The 16,945-nt window shown below is 34.5% G+C and overlaps 1 protein-coding gene across 1 annotated transcript; it reads right to left on the reverse strand.

Annotated features, from left to right (window-relative positions):
* Positions 1 to 18: 18 nt before the first annotated feature.
* On the reverse strand, positions 19 to 12,082 carry LOC117321750 (3-hydroxyisobutyrate dehydrogenase, mitochondrial-like). Its single transcript, XM_033876265.1, has 9 exons — positions 11,946 to 12,082; positions 10,688 to 10,704; positions 9,827 to 9,956; positions 8,615 to 8,732; positions 6,540 to 6,661; positions 2,797 to 2,930; positions 2,244 to 2,320; positions 1,284 to 1,440; positions 19 to 212 (listed from the first exon to the last, which is right to left on the reverse strand). The coding sequence occupies exons 1-9, from the start codon at positions 12,037 to 12,039 to the stop codon at positions 54 to 56; spliced, it is 1,008 nt and encodes a 335-aa protein (XP_033732156.1). The 5' UTR covers positions 12,040 to 12,082; the 3' UTR covers positions 19 to 53.
* Positions 12,083 to 16,945: the final 4,863 nt, after the last annotated feature.

Below are 16,945 nucleotides of genomic sequence, written 5' to 3' on the forward strand. Positions count from 1 at the left end.
GTCCACATAAAACATGTTCCCATTATACTCAACAGATTTGTCAATGTCTGTTATCAACTCTGCTCCTCGCCTTGAAGAAACTTGAGTGCAGAGGAAAAATCTTTTGTAGCAAAGCCATTGTTGGTCATGGTCCTGTATATCTGATGAGCAAGACCTCCTAAAGGAATCGCAGATTTGGTCACTGTTGCTGCACTCTGGGCTAATCCTAAATCCTAATACGAAAGGATGAATTTTTTTATGATGAGTTCAAAATATGATTAAAAACACGATAGGGTGTAATACATGCTTTCTGCAACACACACAATCTCTCTTAATCCTTATTGCAAGTTGTAACAAATTTTCCAAACAAGGAATTTCTAACCTTGAAATCTCACTCGGTGTATTAAATAGAGGTCTGGTTGGGGAGAAAAAGCACTACTTTATGACATTTACCATATCAGTAAATGAAATTTCTTAATGGAGATAAAAGGATTATAAATTTTTTATCTTAAGCATTGTTGATTTATCTAAAACTTTTGCTTGTTTAATGTTTTCATTTATGTTAATTAAGACTTTAAGAGTAACAAAATAAATGATAATTGGTAAGATTTAGTCAACTACTCTATAATTAAAACAATCTTCAAAGTGACCTTAAGTACAATATTTAAATGCAAGAAAGCCTTAGACAGTACAAACCAAATGCAACAGCATACATTTTGGTTTCAATATAACAATAGACATTTTTGTCATTGACAATGGTGTCCGATAATTAGACATGCATATGGTGTAGTTTATACACAGAGATCTTAAATGACATTTGAAATTTAGCAATTTTAAAGTCAAATCACAAACAAAAACATGTCAAGCAGACATTATTGCTGACACAAAGAGTCAAAGATAATTTTTGGGAGTAAAAATAGGTGTCTATGGGTAATACACAAAATAACAATTGTTGTAGTTCTATTAAAAGAAACAAATATCAATCAATGGCAGCATAACTTTTGTCCAAAATTCAGGATGAACTTTCAAACTTTTGGTTCTAATAAAACTAAAGTGAGCCTTAAACCTAAGACTGGCCTTCTGTCTCTAGAATATTAACATCATAAATGAAACTGAGCTTCATGATTTTGGTCCCAAGGATATATTTGATTCTAGAGTTTCAAACTAGGAACAGATAATCTAGTATAAGAAGTTAGTGGAGCAATTCTTAACAACAAGAACTTATGGTCTGGTGGCCAGTCTACTTGAACCAATGCAACTTATTTATCACATGGATAGGTGCCAAGGTCTACTGAAATAAATACCTTTGTCATGAGTGCAGTACCAAAACCCCCTTGATAGTTGTTACTGGAGGGCACACCTTCCAGTACACCTGGATAGGGATTGTATACCTCACTGGACCAGCAGCGACCGGAACTCATGTTCAGGATCTTAGCCAACATCTTAGGTTCCAAACCAAGTCTAAAAAAATGAAAATATATTGATAGAAATCCTGTGGATTGTTGATAATTTTTTTTCTCTCACAGAAGCATTAAAGTTTGGAAATAGCAGAAGTTTGGTCTAAGTAGAAAATATGCATGAGATTTAAAATTGGTAGGAAATAACATTTCATTTTGATATACCATAGTATAACATTTCACTGATAAAAAGAGAAGTGCAAGGTTTATTGTTACATTTTGTCTGACATTAATAATTTGATATTAAAGTTCAAAAGCTTTCAAATCAATTAAGTATCCAAAAAGACAGCACAGTTATGTTTTTTTCCGCCGAATGTTTTTATGGTAAGCTGAAGACAAGTTACCAGAAAACTGGTATGGTTAATAAAGGCTTCATCAACTGGTATAGGGGAGGTAACTCTCATTACCTTATGACATTGCACTGTAAACTAACTGACTTTTGGACATTTTTTTCAAAATTATTTTAACTGCAGAGTATTGGTACAAAGGTGTGATTCTTTGTGTGAAACAATCCCTCATTCATGACATTATATTCTTGTAAGCTCTTTAGAAAGTAATCTAACCCATAAAAAACTTGTTGTGAAGCCCTTATTTCATGTCTATTGGGTTACTATTAAAATAAATAAATATGAAAGACAAAAAGTGAATGGATATATGAAATTGTAGCAATGTAACCTTTTGAATCTGAAAATGCAGAAATAACAACAGGTGGGTATAACTCTCAGGCCCCAGCAGAAGTGATACCCTATTAAAGATACTGTGATGAAGTCCAGGCATAGAAAGATTATAAGTTATAGATGTACACACCGGGTTCCCAGATTCATGGCCTCAGAGGTCCCAATCATAGACACTGCCAACAACATGTTGTTACATATTTTTGCAGCCTGCAAATTAAACACAAAAAAAATCAGAAAAAAAAAGAAAAAAGATTAGTATACTTTATGTTTTCAGTTGAACCAATTTCTAAACATTAACACAGATTTCTTATTATTTAAAAACAAACAAGACCTTTCCTTTGGCCCTAGGACCTTGGACTTTTCCCTCATATTCTTCTATTAAATGTATCGTATGCACATGTAACGTCTCATTAAAATCTCTTCTTTAAGTGTATTTAGCTGAACCAGAAAAGAACATATAAAGTAAAGATATATTCCTAAATTATACAAGTCAATCAAACATACATTATGTATGCCCGATACTTACGTGTTTTTTTTTTATTAAAATGGATAACAAATTGGTTGTTCTTTTTATAGTCTACTGCAGAAGTGATAACAGATCTTTTAAAATTAATGTTAAGTATTAGATATTCTGAACTGCCATCTTTTCACTGGTAGTATAAAATTTTACATTTATTGCCTACCTGGCCTGTTCCAACTGCTCCACAATGGACAACATTTTTGCCCATGCAGTCAAGCAGTGCTTTAACATTTTCAAACGATTCCTCAGGACTTCCAACCATGAAGGTCAAAACCGAATCTCTGGCAGCATTGACACCTTTTTAATGGAATTGAGAAAAAAGTAATTTTACATATAACAGATTCCTAGAAGATACTCGAACTACAAATCACATCTGATCTATTGGCCAATGGTGCTACATGAAATGTCTAAGGATATCAAAGAAGAGGCGTAACTCTCAAAGAAAATCATCAAAATGTATTGCAAGCACAGAGAAAGTTTAACAACCTAAGAGAACCCAGAGGGATCTTGGAACCCATCATTGAATTATCTTTTGGGATCAATCAAGACTGATCTTTCCTTTAAGAATGAAATCTGAGAAAGATTGAAGTAGAACTTTCTGAGAAATAAAGATAAACTTTCCCTTTCAAATTCAAATGATCAATAACAAATTCAACTGTCAAAATCACCATGGCTGCCAATTGGTCATTCTTATTTCAGATCAGTCTTATATATAGAAATAGAAACCAAGTGGTTTGTTTTGTTTAACGTCCTATTAACAGCCAGGGTAATTCAAGGACCTGCCTGGTTTTGGAGGTGGAGGAAAGCGGGAGTGCCGGGAGAAAAACCACCAGCCTACGGCCAGTACCAAGCAACTGCCCCCTAGGTTTTCAAACTTGCAACCCAGAGGTGGAGGGCTAGTGATAAAGTGTCATCACACCTTAACCAGCCGCCAAGCCATTTTGCTTTCCAATCAGTCTTTAGACTGATCATGCACAACAAGGGACCAAAAGGAAATTAAATATGAAATATGAGAAAAAAATGTTCTAAGAAATAGCAATAACAAACTTAGAAATTTAGGCCTTCTGTTGGCCACTTTGTTTTCCTGGTCAGACTCAAAATGTGATGGGAACAACTAGAAGCCAAGGGGAACTAAACAATGAAACTTGAGAAATATATTCCAGTTCTTCTCAAGAAATAGTGATAATGAGGATTGTTTATGAATGTACGGTTGGCAATTTGAATAACCAACCATCATCAAAACACTTGTCTTCATGTGTACCAAACCATTAACCTATTGCATAAGGAAGAATCAGCAAGAAATAAGATAAATTTTCTTAAAATTGTAACAACATACATGTGCATTGCAGTCTTAGATTATTAGCATTCAGATATTGATTTTTTTCAGTTTTGAAATCTTTATATTCATCCTTTTGCATACATAAAATACATAGAAAAAGCATCAATTATAGATAGTTTTACAGCAACACAATATCGTTTATTTTTGTTGTGAAAAGCATCAAGGGTGTCAGTGATAAGGCATATAACATTTTAGAAAGTGTGTACATGTATATACGGTAAACCTCCGGTTAGTTAGAACAAAATTAAATAAATATTGACGAATCTGTTCGAATTATTAGAAATTATGCTTCAGAAAACAAGCTTGAGTTTGAACTATCCGAGTCGATATCGGCGAAAATCTCGGCAGAGTAAAATCATTAGACACAAACACATCCATCGTAAATCTGATCCGTAACAACGGCGGCCTGAACAATGGCACATTTATAAGTAAGTAAAATGATAGTATTTTATATAATTTTATTCAATGCGTAGCTACAGTAAGCCCCAAAACAGTACAGTTCAAGTTTCATTTGTGACACAAAAGTTAAACATTTGTACAGTATAATCTTTGCATGGTTATATTTTTATCTGAATCAGAAACTTTCGCTATATTATTGTAATAAATGGTCTCTTTAATACATCAAAAGCATAGTCTACATAACCTGTTGCGTTTACGAAAGCACTACTGTAACAAGGAGCCGCAAAGCTTGGCATTATCCCCTGCGCCCTGCAGTTGGTATGAAAACCCAAATACATATATATCAAGCTCAAAGTAAGAGTTATTAAAGTATAACTTTAAATGTATGTATTTGAGTTCGGCATCGTCCTTGAATGAAATAAAAACAATAAAATAACACAGAATTGATGCAATATATAATAAAATAATGATGATATTTATGTAGCAAAACAGGAAATTTAATAATCACTTTTTATGATCAAAGATAGTCCATGTATAATGTTGATATACAATAGTTATCTGAATTTTTTTAGAGGTATATAATCAATTCTGAATTCTGATAGGCAGTTGTTGACACAACAAAACAAAAGCTCTAATACCTAAATATGTACATTGTATAACTTGTATCTCATATGTTGATAAGTCAACATCAACGCAGTTGTCCAAATTGTTGTTTTTGACAAATTTTTCATTATAACAGAAAAAATACCGAAAAAGGAAGGTCTCGATAGCGAAAGGAACGACTAGAGTACTAGTCTGATCCATACAGAAAGTTTCAAGGAGCTGCGCTGAACGGTTTTGGAGTTATAGCCCGGAAACAAAAGGAAACAGTAATTTGGTATTTTTGATTAAGTCTCCATGGTGACAGAAAAAATACCGAAAATGGAAGGTCTTCAATAGCAAAAGGCTCAACTAGGGCACTAGTCTGATATATACAGAAAGTTTCAAGGAGCTGCGTTGAACGGTTATGGAGTTATAGCCCGGAAAAGAATCTCGGATGGACACACGGACGGAGCCCAATTTAATATCCCCCGAAAACGCGTTTCGGGGGGGGGGGGGGGGGGGGATAAAAATAGGCGATATATGTTGATAAAATTAGGTCAGAACATCAACATGTCTGCTATGCCCAGTCGTATTATCTACCAAACATATTTGATACCTGCAAAATAATCCATTACTAATTTGGACACCTGTGGATTGTTTTGACTGGATATGAATGCTTTTCACGTCACTCAGCAAGATCGGGCAGCCGATCCTTTCAACTTTACCGCAAGCGACACCTCGCGTGGCCTGCTTACCTAGCGTGAGGTCGCAGGTTTTCAGGTAATGCCTTGATTGGCAATACTTAAGAGATGTCCAGTCACAATTAAATAATCATAATGCTAAGTTAACATTAGTTATATGTGAAAATACACGGACTATTTCTTAGTTTGCCATACAGTGCGAATACAAATATCGCATGTTATTTATACATAGTCGGGGCCTAAATTTGCAATCAGCTGTCTCGTGCGTGGTGTATTTTGCCATTTAAAAAAAATGAATTAACATTAAAATATGTGGCATATATTAAATCACAGACGCAGTCTAATGATCACGCATACAATCTAATAACCTAAACGTGCTTGTTGATCAAATTTAAGTCTTAATTGGCATTTTTTCTGGACCGTTCATCGGGGCCCGGTCGTCGCAACTTTCAATGGAGTTTACCAAAAAACAATCTTACTTTACGTTCTTTATTTGACAAGTTCGAACTATCCAAAATAGTGTCAGTTATAAACAGCCAGAGTTCAAACTATTACTAACTAAAAATTGTTGTTTTTCTAGAAAAAAATGTGTGTTCAAACTATCCGCGTGTTCGAACTAATCAGAGGTTTACCGTATATTGAACAATGTTTAATGGCAATAAATATACAGTATTGAACAATAAGATATTGATTATTTTATCTATTTCTTGGGGAAAACACCATAACAACAGATGATGCTTTCTGTACTGTTTGTTCTCCAGTTACAGTATAAAGAGAAAATAGCTGGATATAAGTTACCTTTTTATAAAGCTTCAAAAACAGGAAACATTTTTTGTTTGTTTTACTTCCAATATCAATCAGGCTTGACAAGTGTACTCAACATACCTCCTGACACAGGGGCGTCCACATACACAGAGTTATGTCCCTTGGCAGTGATTGCCATGGCCTGGGAAGTGGCTGGATCTATGGTACTGCTATCAATCAGCAAGCTCCCATCCTGCACCTGACTAAAATTATCACAAAAACATGCGGATCACACAGGAAACTTCACCAAAAACGTCACACAAATTCCCCACATCAAACAATCTCTCAATTAGACGGACAAGTTTGAACGGAATGACTGTCCATGTTCTTCCTAACATACATGAAATAAGTGTATAGTTAGTACAACATACACTCTGTGACATATCTTCATAATAAATATTTAAAACAGACTGCGTCACATTCCCAACATAAGACAAAGTATCAAAACTAATCCACTGCATAACTGTCAATTCTGGAAAATGTTTTTCTTTATTGTGACTCACAAATATGCAAAAGACAAGAACAATCATCATTTCACTAGATAATAATTAATGTAATAATTCTTTTGTATTTTAGAAATAATTTGTACTGCTTTGCAACAAAATATATATTAAAAGATAGGATTTACAGTTGTATATAAAATTCTTTAAATAGGACATTTAAAAAGAGTTATAAGACGACAGCATAGCTCACCAAGTGGGTTGAATTCAGAATTACTCAATTAGCTTTTTAAAGTAGGTCAAAGGTCACAGTTAAGTCCAACAGGTCACAAACCTAGTACCAATGGAAAGGTCTTGTGACAAGGAACAAGATTTCATAAGATTTTGTTAAACTTATATATTGCGACTGCATGCACCCAGCTAAATTGCTCCTATATGGACGCAGGCATCACACAAATGTGTGTGACTAGTGTGGTGCTGGTCGCCAGAGAATCTATCAATACGAATTAATGGCAAGTTGCTTACAAACTTAAAGTATTCATTGTTTATTTTGGATGTTTATACGATCAGTGATTAAGAGCTGGTCAGAACATCAAATCACATTTCATATAAAGCATGTGTATCATGGATCTGAAATAGCGTAATGAAATCAGATTCCCAGCTCTTTTTTGGAGAGTTCATTCATAATCTTTACACTGACTGTACATGTACTCTCCCCGACAGACAATATAAAGAATCTGGAATTTTGTGATAAGATTTAGAACAGTGGATAAAAAGACTCCTATCACATTCATTCAGTTCTCACGACAACATACACGATACACTTGGAAATATTTTTATACCTTTATGGTCCATCATTAGGAACCCCACTGAAAAGGCATTTCATGGCAAATTTTAAAACTGATGTGTTGCTCCCGAGAACTTTTTTCTCTATTTTATTATTTATCCTAACACAGAAACAATCCTCCAGTTCTTTTCAAGAAATAGTGATAACATACTTTGATTCTCAAAATCTAAGAAGGTAGGCTGCCTGTTGGCCATTTTGTTTTCCTGATCAAAATCAATATTGGACTGGCACAACTAGTTATCAAGGGGAATCTACACATGAAGTTTGAGGAATATCCTTCCAGCACTTTTCAAGAAATGATGATAAACTTCAATTCTCAAAATAAAAGATGTCCGCATGTCACAATTTTGATTTTCTCATTAAAAATCTAAATTGAATTGGCACAACTAGGTACCAAGGGGAACCTACACATGAAGCTTGAGGAATGTCCCTCCAGTACTTTTCAAGAAATAAGGATAACAAGGATTGTTTATGGATGGATGGACAACAGATGCACACAGAGCAATTTGAATAGCCCACCATCTGATGATTGTTGGCTTAAAATTTAACTTGATGCCGTGGGTATAACACTAGCTCCTTTGGTCTTTGAACTCGTGAGCTAAAAATAAGCTGTGTGGTGATTGATGTACTACATATTTAGATAAGGGTTTTAAACTAAGTGAAGTACTGTATAAAACAATGAAAATGCAAGCTCAACATTTTTATAGCTTCCTAGGCTATTTTAGGGACCCAATCTGTAAATATTGTGACAATCCATTTTCTTCCTTGTTTCTAGTGTCTTTGACATCATCAATACCTAAAGATAAGGGGACTGCCAAGACATGTGTTTTTTGTTTGGGTTGTGTAGACATCTTATATATCTATTGTACCTGAAAATGCCTTTTTCTCCTGAATAAACAGCATCTACATGTTGTGTCTCGGGTAACATAGTGACGATTTTCTTGGCACCAGCTGCCACCTCTGCTGGACAACTTGCTACATCAGCACCTGTCACAAAACTTATGAAATTCAGACATCAATACAGTTAAACGTTGTCAATTAAGATGATTGTTTCTGTCATAAAAAGGAAAGAATTGTTAAAGTGCCCTTTTTAAAATATTACTGCTAATGATAGTTATTACTAGGCATAGGAACAAACAATTTTTTGATGAATTTCTTGTAGCATTTTTGAAAATAATATTATATGAAATACTAGCTAATTTCTTACTGAATCAGCTTGGGAGAGAATTTCCTTTTATCTCAATCAATTTGGTAAAGCTAGTAAAGCAAAAGTCCCGGGTTTAATTCTCAGTGGAAAACATTACCGCTGTTACATACAGCTGTATAAGAGGATAGTGACTTTTATCAGTGGCTGCTTGAACAGAAGAGCAATAGGAAACAAACATCATCTTTTTAACAAAGAAGTAATTTTTTGATGGAATGCAAAATTTACCTGCAGCACGTAATGAGGGAAACTTTACACATAGAAGGGCTGATTGATAAGTGGTGAGTCTCGTTTAAAGGAGGTGCTGAAGGATGTTCTTTTTAAGCCCTACTATTCTCTCATTATGTAGGGCTGTGTACCCAAGGACTGCATGGTCTCATTTGGTGAGTTTATATCGACAAGGTAGCACTCTAAAGTAAACAAGACAAGTAGCTTTTGCAAAATGGACAAAATCGGTAGGGTGAAAGAGTCTGTCATTGCCATGGCTGCCATTTACGATTGTGGCTTTAAATTGATTGAGCATTCGCCTTATTCACCTGATCTTGCTCCATCAGACTTTCATATATTTCCAAAACTGAAAACAGCTGTTTCAGACACCCTAACCCTACCCCTAACATGCAGTGGATGACTATCTGAACAGCCAAGAAAAGGAGTTCTATAAAAGTGGCATTGAGGCCCTTAAACACTGCTGGCAAAAGTGTATAGATACTGAAGGGGATTACGTTGAAAAACAATACAATTATGTCTGGCAAAATTTTAATCCTTCAATACGAGACTCACAACTTATCAATGAGGCCTATTTACAGACCATTGAATATGTTTATTACATATTGTATGAACAAGTCATGGAGACCATTTCCCCTTATCATCTGTTTACCTGCCGCCCGGAGTCCATCAGTAGCAGTCTGGGACACATCGAACACCAACAGCTTGTGGCCTTTGTTGATAAGATTTCTGGCCATGTGGTTCCCCATGTTTCCGAGACCAATGAATCCCACAGTGTCATTCTTAAGATTAGAAATATGACAAACCTTTTATCAACTGAACACAATTGAAGCTTATTGAATTGATGCTGCAAAAAAAAAGTCTATAAATAACTTTGATATATCATATCATACAACAGTCACACCTGTCACATGTGACCCTTCCAAGGGAGACAATAAAAGAAAAGGTAACAAATGACAGGTGGCCTGTTAAAACAGATTCTGGTTACTAGTAAAGTAAATAACATTTGAATGAAAAATACAGTCACATGTGAGAGTGAGTTGTTTAATTCGGGTGGTCACAGAGACAGGCTAGACAGTATTTCATTATAACATGCTGACATTCCTATATCATGTATTATATTGGTACCGATTTAAAATTGAGATTTTTTTTTTCATTATTTAGTTTGCTTCTTTATATCTATCTATTGTAATTTACAGTAGTAAATCAAAGCTTTTCTGGTCACTTCAATACAATAACAGTACATGAAAAGAAATTCTTAACTATCACTATGGGCTTTTACATTTGATTTGGCTAGTTACTTTTTATCAACAGATCCTTTGGACAAGGTGATCTAAAATTTGGAATCAACATATATATTGATATAAAGTACATGTAATATTGTCAAATTTGTATGCAAACTATCTGTATTCATTATTGTAATTCAACAAACAAAATAACGGAGTTAGATTCATCTGGTGTTTTTTTTTTGTCTTTCATACATACCACAAATTAGGATTAATCTGAAACTTACCAAACATCTTGTACTGACTATTTCAACAGCATGTTTCCAAAGGGAAGATCATACAAAATAAAATCAGAAAATGATATCAAAATCTATATTATAGCACACATGTCAATTTCTTCAATAATGTTATCTTATTCATTTGTCAAATTAATATTCTTGCAGCTGCATTCATATATATATATGTCTAAATTAAAACTGATTATACTTCAGACATGTATCTGTTTTAGCATTAAAGTAATCATAAAATTCCTCTGCTGATATAGACAAGTTCTTTTATGCATGCCTAGGCAGGGCTGCTATGTTGGCTGTCAAATTCGAGACAAGGTGGAATACAATTAAATAGAAAGATTATTTGAAATGATTTACGACATATGTACATGTATATGTAGAAAATGATTTGCATTTGGGATTTGTCGAGAAGATGTTGCTGTCTTATAGTGACAGTACTAAATCATAAATAATTTCTCTTTGATTTACAAAATAAAGGTGATTTTGAGGAAAATGTTACACCTACATAATGTACTCTAATGGCACCAGAGGCCTCTGTTTGGCCGATTTAAAATCTGACATTATTGTGACAGTGCCTGTGTTGAACCTCTCAGAGTAATTAAAGTTATACCTAAAATTATCCTCAAACTTATTACTGTCACAGTACAGACTCCCAAAAATAACGTGGCACATGGTCATGAAGGCAACAGGTGAGAGGTTTTCAGTCTGTGATTCTGATTATGGTTACCTCAGGTAGCTAAATGTCTCCAACTAATTATTTGTAACCAGTGGTAACTCAAAGTTTCTCGAAGTATAAATCCAACAAATGCTCAAACATTGTTTGATTAAAATCATGGTCAGTTTTAGCACAGACTTAAGATATCAAAATCCATCGTTTGAGGCTATAAAGATGCAGTTACAGCATAATCCTTTGTCAAAGGTCGATTATGACACAATAGGAGATCTATTATATTACATCTACTGTGTGTCATAATCTATCTTTGACCAAGGTGCGTGCTGAACACATTAAGTACATAAGCAGGGGATTCATGTCATTCACTAATAATGAAGGATACCGTACCACATTGCCATTAGAATAAATATGCTGCAGCGCATTTGTAGCCAGGATAGAGTATACGTGTAAAATGTGTACTTTTACTACTGTCACTACTGAGTACTGTACAGCACAGGTGCTGCACGGTAACGTAACGACCGTCATTTTCAAACTACACATGGCACTCGAAACAAGATATAATGTGCATATACGCAATATCACCTGAGAAATCTCTTTTTACGGTCGCAACACTCTGTTGAGACCAAACCTTTGCAGCTTTCGCTGTAAATCTACGTAAATGATGTCCACACAGCATTTTCGTTTTGACTCTAGTGTATTGTCTTCCTCAAGGTCAAGGTAGGTGGTTACGCAGTCGCAACAACAACATCCGGTATGAATGTTTGGCGGGGAAATATCCATTTTGAAAGTCAAATTTCTCAGCATTGTCATAAAAGGATCCACTTTACATAATGGAATTCGTATTTTTTCTCTCTCTTTTTTTATAAGTAGATAAGATAACTTAAACATTTGTTTGTAATTGATTTTAAATTACGATTTCATTAACAAACATAGATCTAGATCTAGATGTACATCATGTATAGAGTCTAGAATCTATCTATACTAATTTAGTCTATCTCTTATTGTTTAATTTTTGACATGGGTGTTTAATATTCACGTAGATATATCTATCTGTATTAAAAAAAGAGATACAGGTATCTAGAGACGTGTATATCAGATATACACGTCTCTGATGTATCTACGGATATCTCGATATATTTATTAATTTATATCAATCAGAGACTTGTATATCTGGTATATACGTCTCTGTATAAATCTAGTCTATATAATCTGTATTTCAGATAGAGATATTTGTAATTAATAGAAAATAGAGATCTCTGTAATATGCATACATTTTATACAGATTTATATATATATATATATATATATGTGTGTGTGTGAAAATCAAAATACAGATATAGACTATGCATTTTGTCAGAGACCTATATACTAGTATATAGGTCTCTGATTTTGCCAATAAATAAGTATATATACATGCAGTTTACCATACACTCAGGGTCTAATAATGACAATGTGGATTTAATTTTCTGGAAATGATTAATCTATTATATATATATTGTAACACAATGATGAAGGAAGACAATCTTATGACTCTTGCACTGACCGGGCCTCGAACTCACGATCTACGACCCCAACCGCCTAGCCAGAAATACTCCCAGCTTACCGCTGGGCCACATCGGCGTTCTTAAAAAATAACGTTTCAATGGCGCAATGATGGTTGGCCCGATATAATATTACCCATTTGAGACTTAATTGTTTTTGGACAATCTTGTATTTTGGCCAAGTCTTTACAATGCTCTAATAAAAAAAGAATACAGAGGCTGGATTTGTCATACGTTTTCCATTCCCATGAACTGGGTCAGACAAGCGTATTGTGTATCCTTATATGGTGTAATACTAGTAAATTCGCAATCTTTACAGCAGCAAACGTCATGGATATGAAGACGAATGTATCATAATTCTAAGGGAATGACTGCTGTTACACTTGACGTTTAAACTACATGTATCACGTCATTTCTTCCTTTAAAGTTTTAGATGTAGAAAATGCATTCTTTAGAGGTGACATATGCTTTTTCTCACAACAAAAAATGAAAGGTTTGTTGGTATTTAAAGCAGAGACTTGTATATCACATGTGATATACAAGTCTCTGTTTAAAGTGAGTGAAATAAAGCCTAAGTACTAAATACAAATCAAGTTAAAACCATCCATGCTTTTCATCGGATGGAACAAAATGATTACATGCTGTACCCCATTTTAAATCTACTTTAAGGCATGCATTCGTTCTCTTTTATAATGATTTTCCTTTCCATGAGCGGCGACACATACAGAATAGTATTCATTGATGTGAGTTACATGGCCGTTTATACGTAAACTAATAGTTTATCGAGGATTATTTTATTGTCGACATATTTATCTACCATTGGGAACAAACTATGTCCGTCTCATGTCATACAGATATTTTCATATGCCATTGAGAGCATTTCAGAACCAAAGTCCTCCAACCTCGCCTTTAGATACGGTGATGTGTTCTTCATAACCAACATAAAATAACTATATCGATCATTGGATATCCTCCAAAGAACCACAACAGACTTGTCCGCGTCATCGACTCACCTCGCTATTTACTTACAACGTAACCACAGCTTACCAATGTCATACATTGTATGTGACAATTCTATTTATGGAAAGGGAATCCCTAACCTGTGGCGTTTATATAGCACATTCAATGGACAGTTTCCATTATCATTTCTTCCGTGACATCTGACGTAAAATAACAACATAAGATTTCGAGAAATACACATGGACGGATATCTTTGTATTGTTTTTGTTTGTTTTGTTTAACGTCCTATTAACAGCCAGGGTCATTTAAGGACGTGCCAGGTTTTGGAGGTGGAGGAAAGCCAGAGTACCCGGAGAAAAAAACCACCGGCCTACGGTCAGTACCTGGCAACTGCCCCACGTAGGTTTCGAACTCGCAACCCAGAGGTGGAGGGCCTGGTTGAGTTTTTACCACCCCAGTTTCATTTTGAGGACATGATATGGGTCTTTATCTAGTTAAATCAGGAGGCAGCTACCCTTCCGGAACACCTGGCACGATTCAATAATCTCCTTGTGAATCTTTCTGTCCATACACTTTTCTCTTTGTACACCTTTTGAATATTTTTTATACAGAATTGCAAGGGCAGTTATGATTTTGAGGAACCCAGTTTATTGCTAATGAGCTGATTATTTAGCATTATCCACTGCGACTGTGGAATGTCACCAAGATATGCTAGATAAAGAAAATGATTTTACGATATTGAATCCAGAAGTAAATGTTGAAAACCCCGCTCTTTACAGACATCGTAATCAGCAGGACAACTGTATCATAAGCGTGATGGTTTCAATTTTTCCATTTGATAATTTCCCATTTCCAGATAGTAACATTCCTGCTTCACCTTCCTATGGTTTTTTAAATGCCCCAGTTGATTTGATATTCAATTGTTTTTCCTCATTATCACATTTTCCCGGAAAAGTGTCCAATACTGACAGAAAAAAATAACGACATATGGTTTCGAAAGATGCAGGTTGAGGATGCACTGGAGAAAGGTTTATAGCCGATACCATAAATTCATTTGGAAATATTTACAATGTTGTTATGGTCTTAATGTTCAAAACGAAAAAATCACTAAACAAATCTTACAGAATATCTAAGTGTTGTAGTTGGAACTACATTTTGTTTGTGTTATTGTTATGAAGGTTGCTAGGCCGTGCAAAGGACTGTCCGACACTTTCCCGCGAGAATGACTGTTATCTTTCCGACGTAACTCCCAGGTCAAAAGGTGAACACGCGATTTATGGAAAATGTCCAGAAGCCAATGTTAATATGACCTCATGAATGTTGAAAAAATAAAGTTAATTCCTTAAATATTCTATTTCCTTGTGTGATAATAAGTCAGATATGTTCGATGTTTGTTGAAATACCTAGTCAGAAGTGGTTCCATTTTCACCAAACCAGTTCTCATTTTGAGACTATGCCTTTACCCGGATTTGACCAAGGTTTATATTGCGAGTGTTGCCGATAACGCAGGAGACGCTCACTCTTCTAGAGCACTTGGTCTTAATCTCCTACTACTATTTAAGGAACTCTTTTGCAAATCTAGATTTTTTGATCATTTCTTGGCATAGTTTCATCAATTTCAAATTTGAATTTTGTTGTCATTATTATGTTTGAGATTTTCTGTTGTATTTTCTATCCAAAAATAATTAGCTATTAGAACTGGAAAACCTCCCAAATGCCTATTGTATAAAAACGCATCATCGATTTTGAAAAAAAAATATTGCGTATACATTGTATGTTTAACTTGATTTCATACATCTATACATACTTTGGAAATACAATAAATAGAAAATGTAGATATTGTAAATAGTGTAACCAATTCTGAAGGAGAGGACCAAATTCACTTTTATTGATTTGCTCTAAATGCAAAACCTCAGGACCACTTTTATCAAACGACATTGGAGGAAGACCTATTTGAGTTCAGTTATTGTGTGAATATATTGTTAAAGAGTAGTACAATGAAATAACACTGTCTTCGCTCTCAGTACATTATATAGATTTTCATATATATATATGGATTGCATATTGATGGGTAAATAGCCTGGAATTTGAATAAACAATGAATATATTTTGTCCTCTTATAATAGGTTTGTTAACATGGTCGTTTTGACTTGTTTTTGAATATCATGATGCATGACCAAAGTTACATTAAAAATCATTGAGGGAATGTAATTCCAAAGTACAGTGTAGCAATTTATTTTCTTATAACGGAATGGATGTCAACAACGGGCTTTTGTATTTAAAAAATGCATAATAATCTATACTGTGAAGATATTTACTAAGCATTATACCAGGTAGCTATAATGTCTGTGATGCTATATGCATATATATAAGAACCAAAACACATATGAAACCAATCAATTTCCTGCCAGTACTTCTCGAGAAGGAGGTAAATAAACTCGACAATTAGCACTTGCGATTTGTATCATGACATGCCGTAATGGTCTTAACATATCTTCCGTTTTCGTGTGGACGTTGTTTTATCTACAGGAAACAATGATTAGCATTGAGTTTACTTTGATGTCTGTCGATCAGGCATATCGCCTGTAATGTGTTGTTACTGTCAGCAGGTTTACGTGCCCATGTGGTAGTGTTTGACGCCTGACAATGAGCGTTCGAACAGTTACTTACAATCACAGGTGATACAGGGCAACCTATAATTTATTTGTGACCCGCTCACATTTTTTTGCCCCACCCATCACGTTTATTGTCTAGTCAGGATTTCTATTCACTGTACATTAACACATCACGTGAGAAAATGTGTTCTTCTTATAGATATACATGTATATATGTATTGTTTCATGGTCACATAGTCGCACGAAAAAGGGGCAATGAACCTATAAGTTGTGACTAATGTATAAAGAACTTATTGACGTCACGTCACTAGATGATAGTTAATTTTAAGAAAAAAAGTTCTAGATAATTTTCTAAATATAAACGTTATTGATATGAACGATTAAAGGTAAAGGTGTTTAAAACAAGCTTAGTTCTGTATTTATATTCATTTCCGCAACGTGCAACGACCAATTGTTAAAAGATAAA

This window comes from Pecten maximus, chromosome 2 (genome assembly GCF_902652985.1).
Source record: "Pecten maximus chromosome 2, xPecMax1.1, whole genome shotgun sequence".
Classification (NCBI taxonomy): domain Eukaryota; kingdom Metazoa; phylum Mollusca; class Bivalvia; order Pectinida; family Pectinidae; genus Pecten; species Pecten maximus.

Excerpts from the sequence above, each read along its gene's own strand:
- LOC117321750 (XM_033876265.1), bottom strand. The coding sequence starts at position 12,039 with ATGCTGTGTGGACATCATTTACGTAGATTTACAGCGAAAGCTGCAAAG. Across the intron at positions 2,931-6,539 it reads GGACGCCCCTGTGTCAGGAG|GTGTCAATGCTGCCAGAGAT; the intron begins GTATGTTGAGTA and ends TCCATTAAAAAG. Across the intron at positions 213-1,283 it reads GTACTGCACTCATGACAAAG|GATTTAGGATTAGCCCAGAG; the intron begins GTATTTATTTCA and ends CTTTCGTATTAG.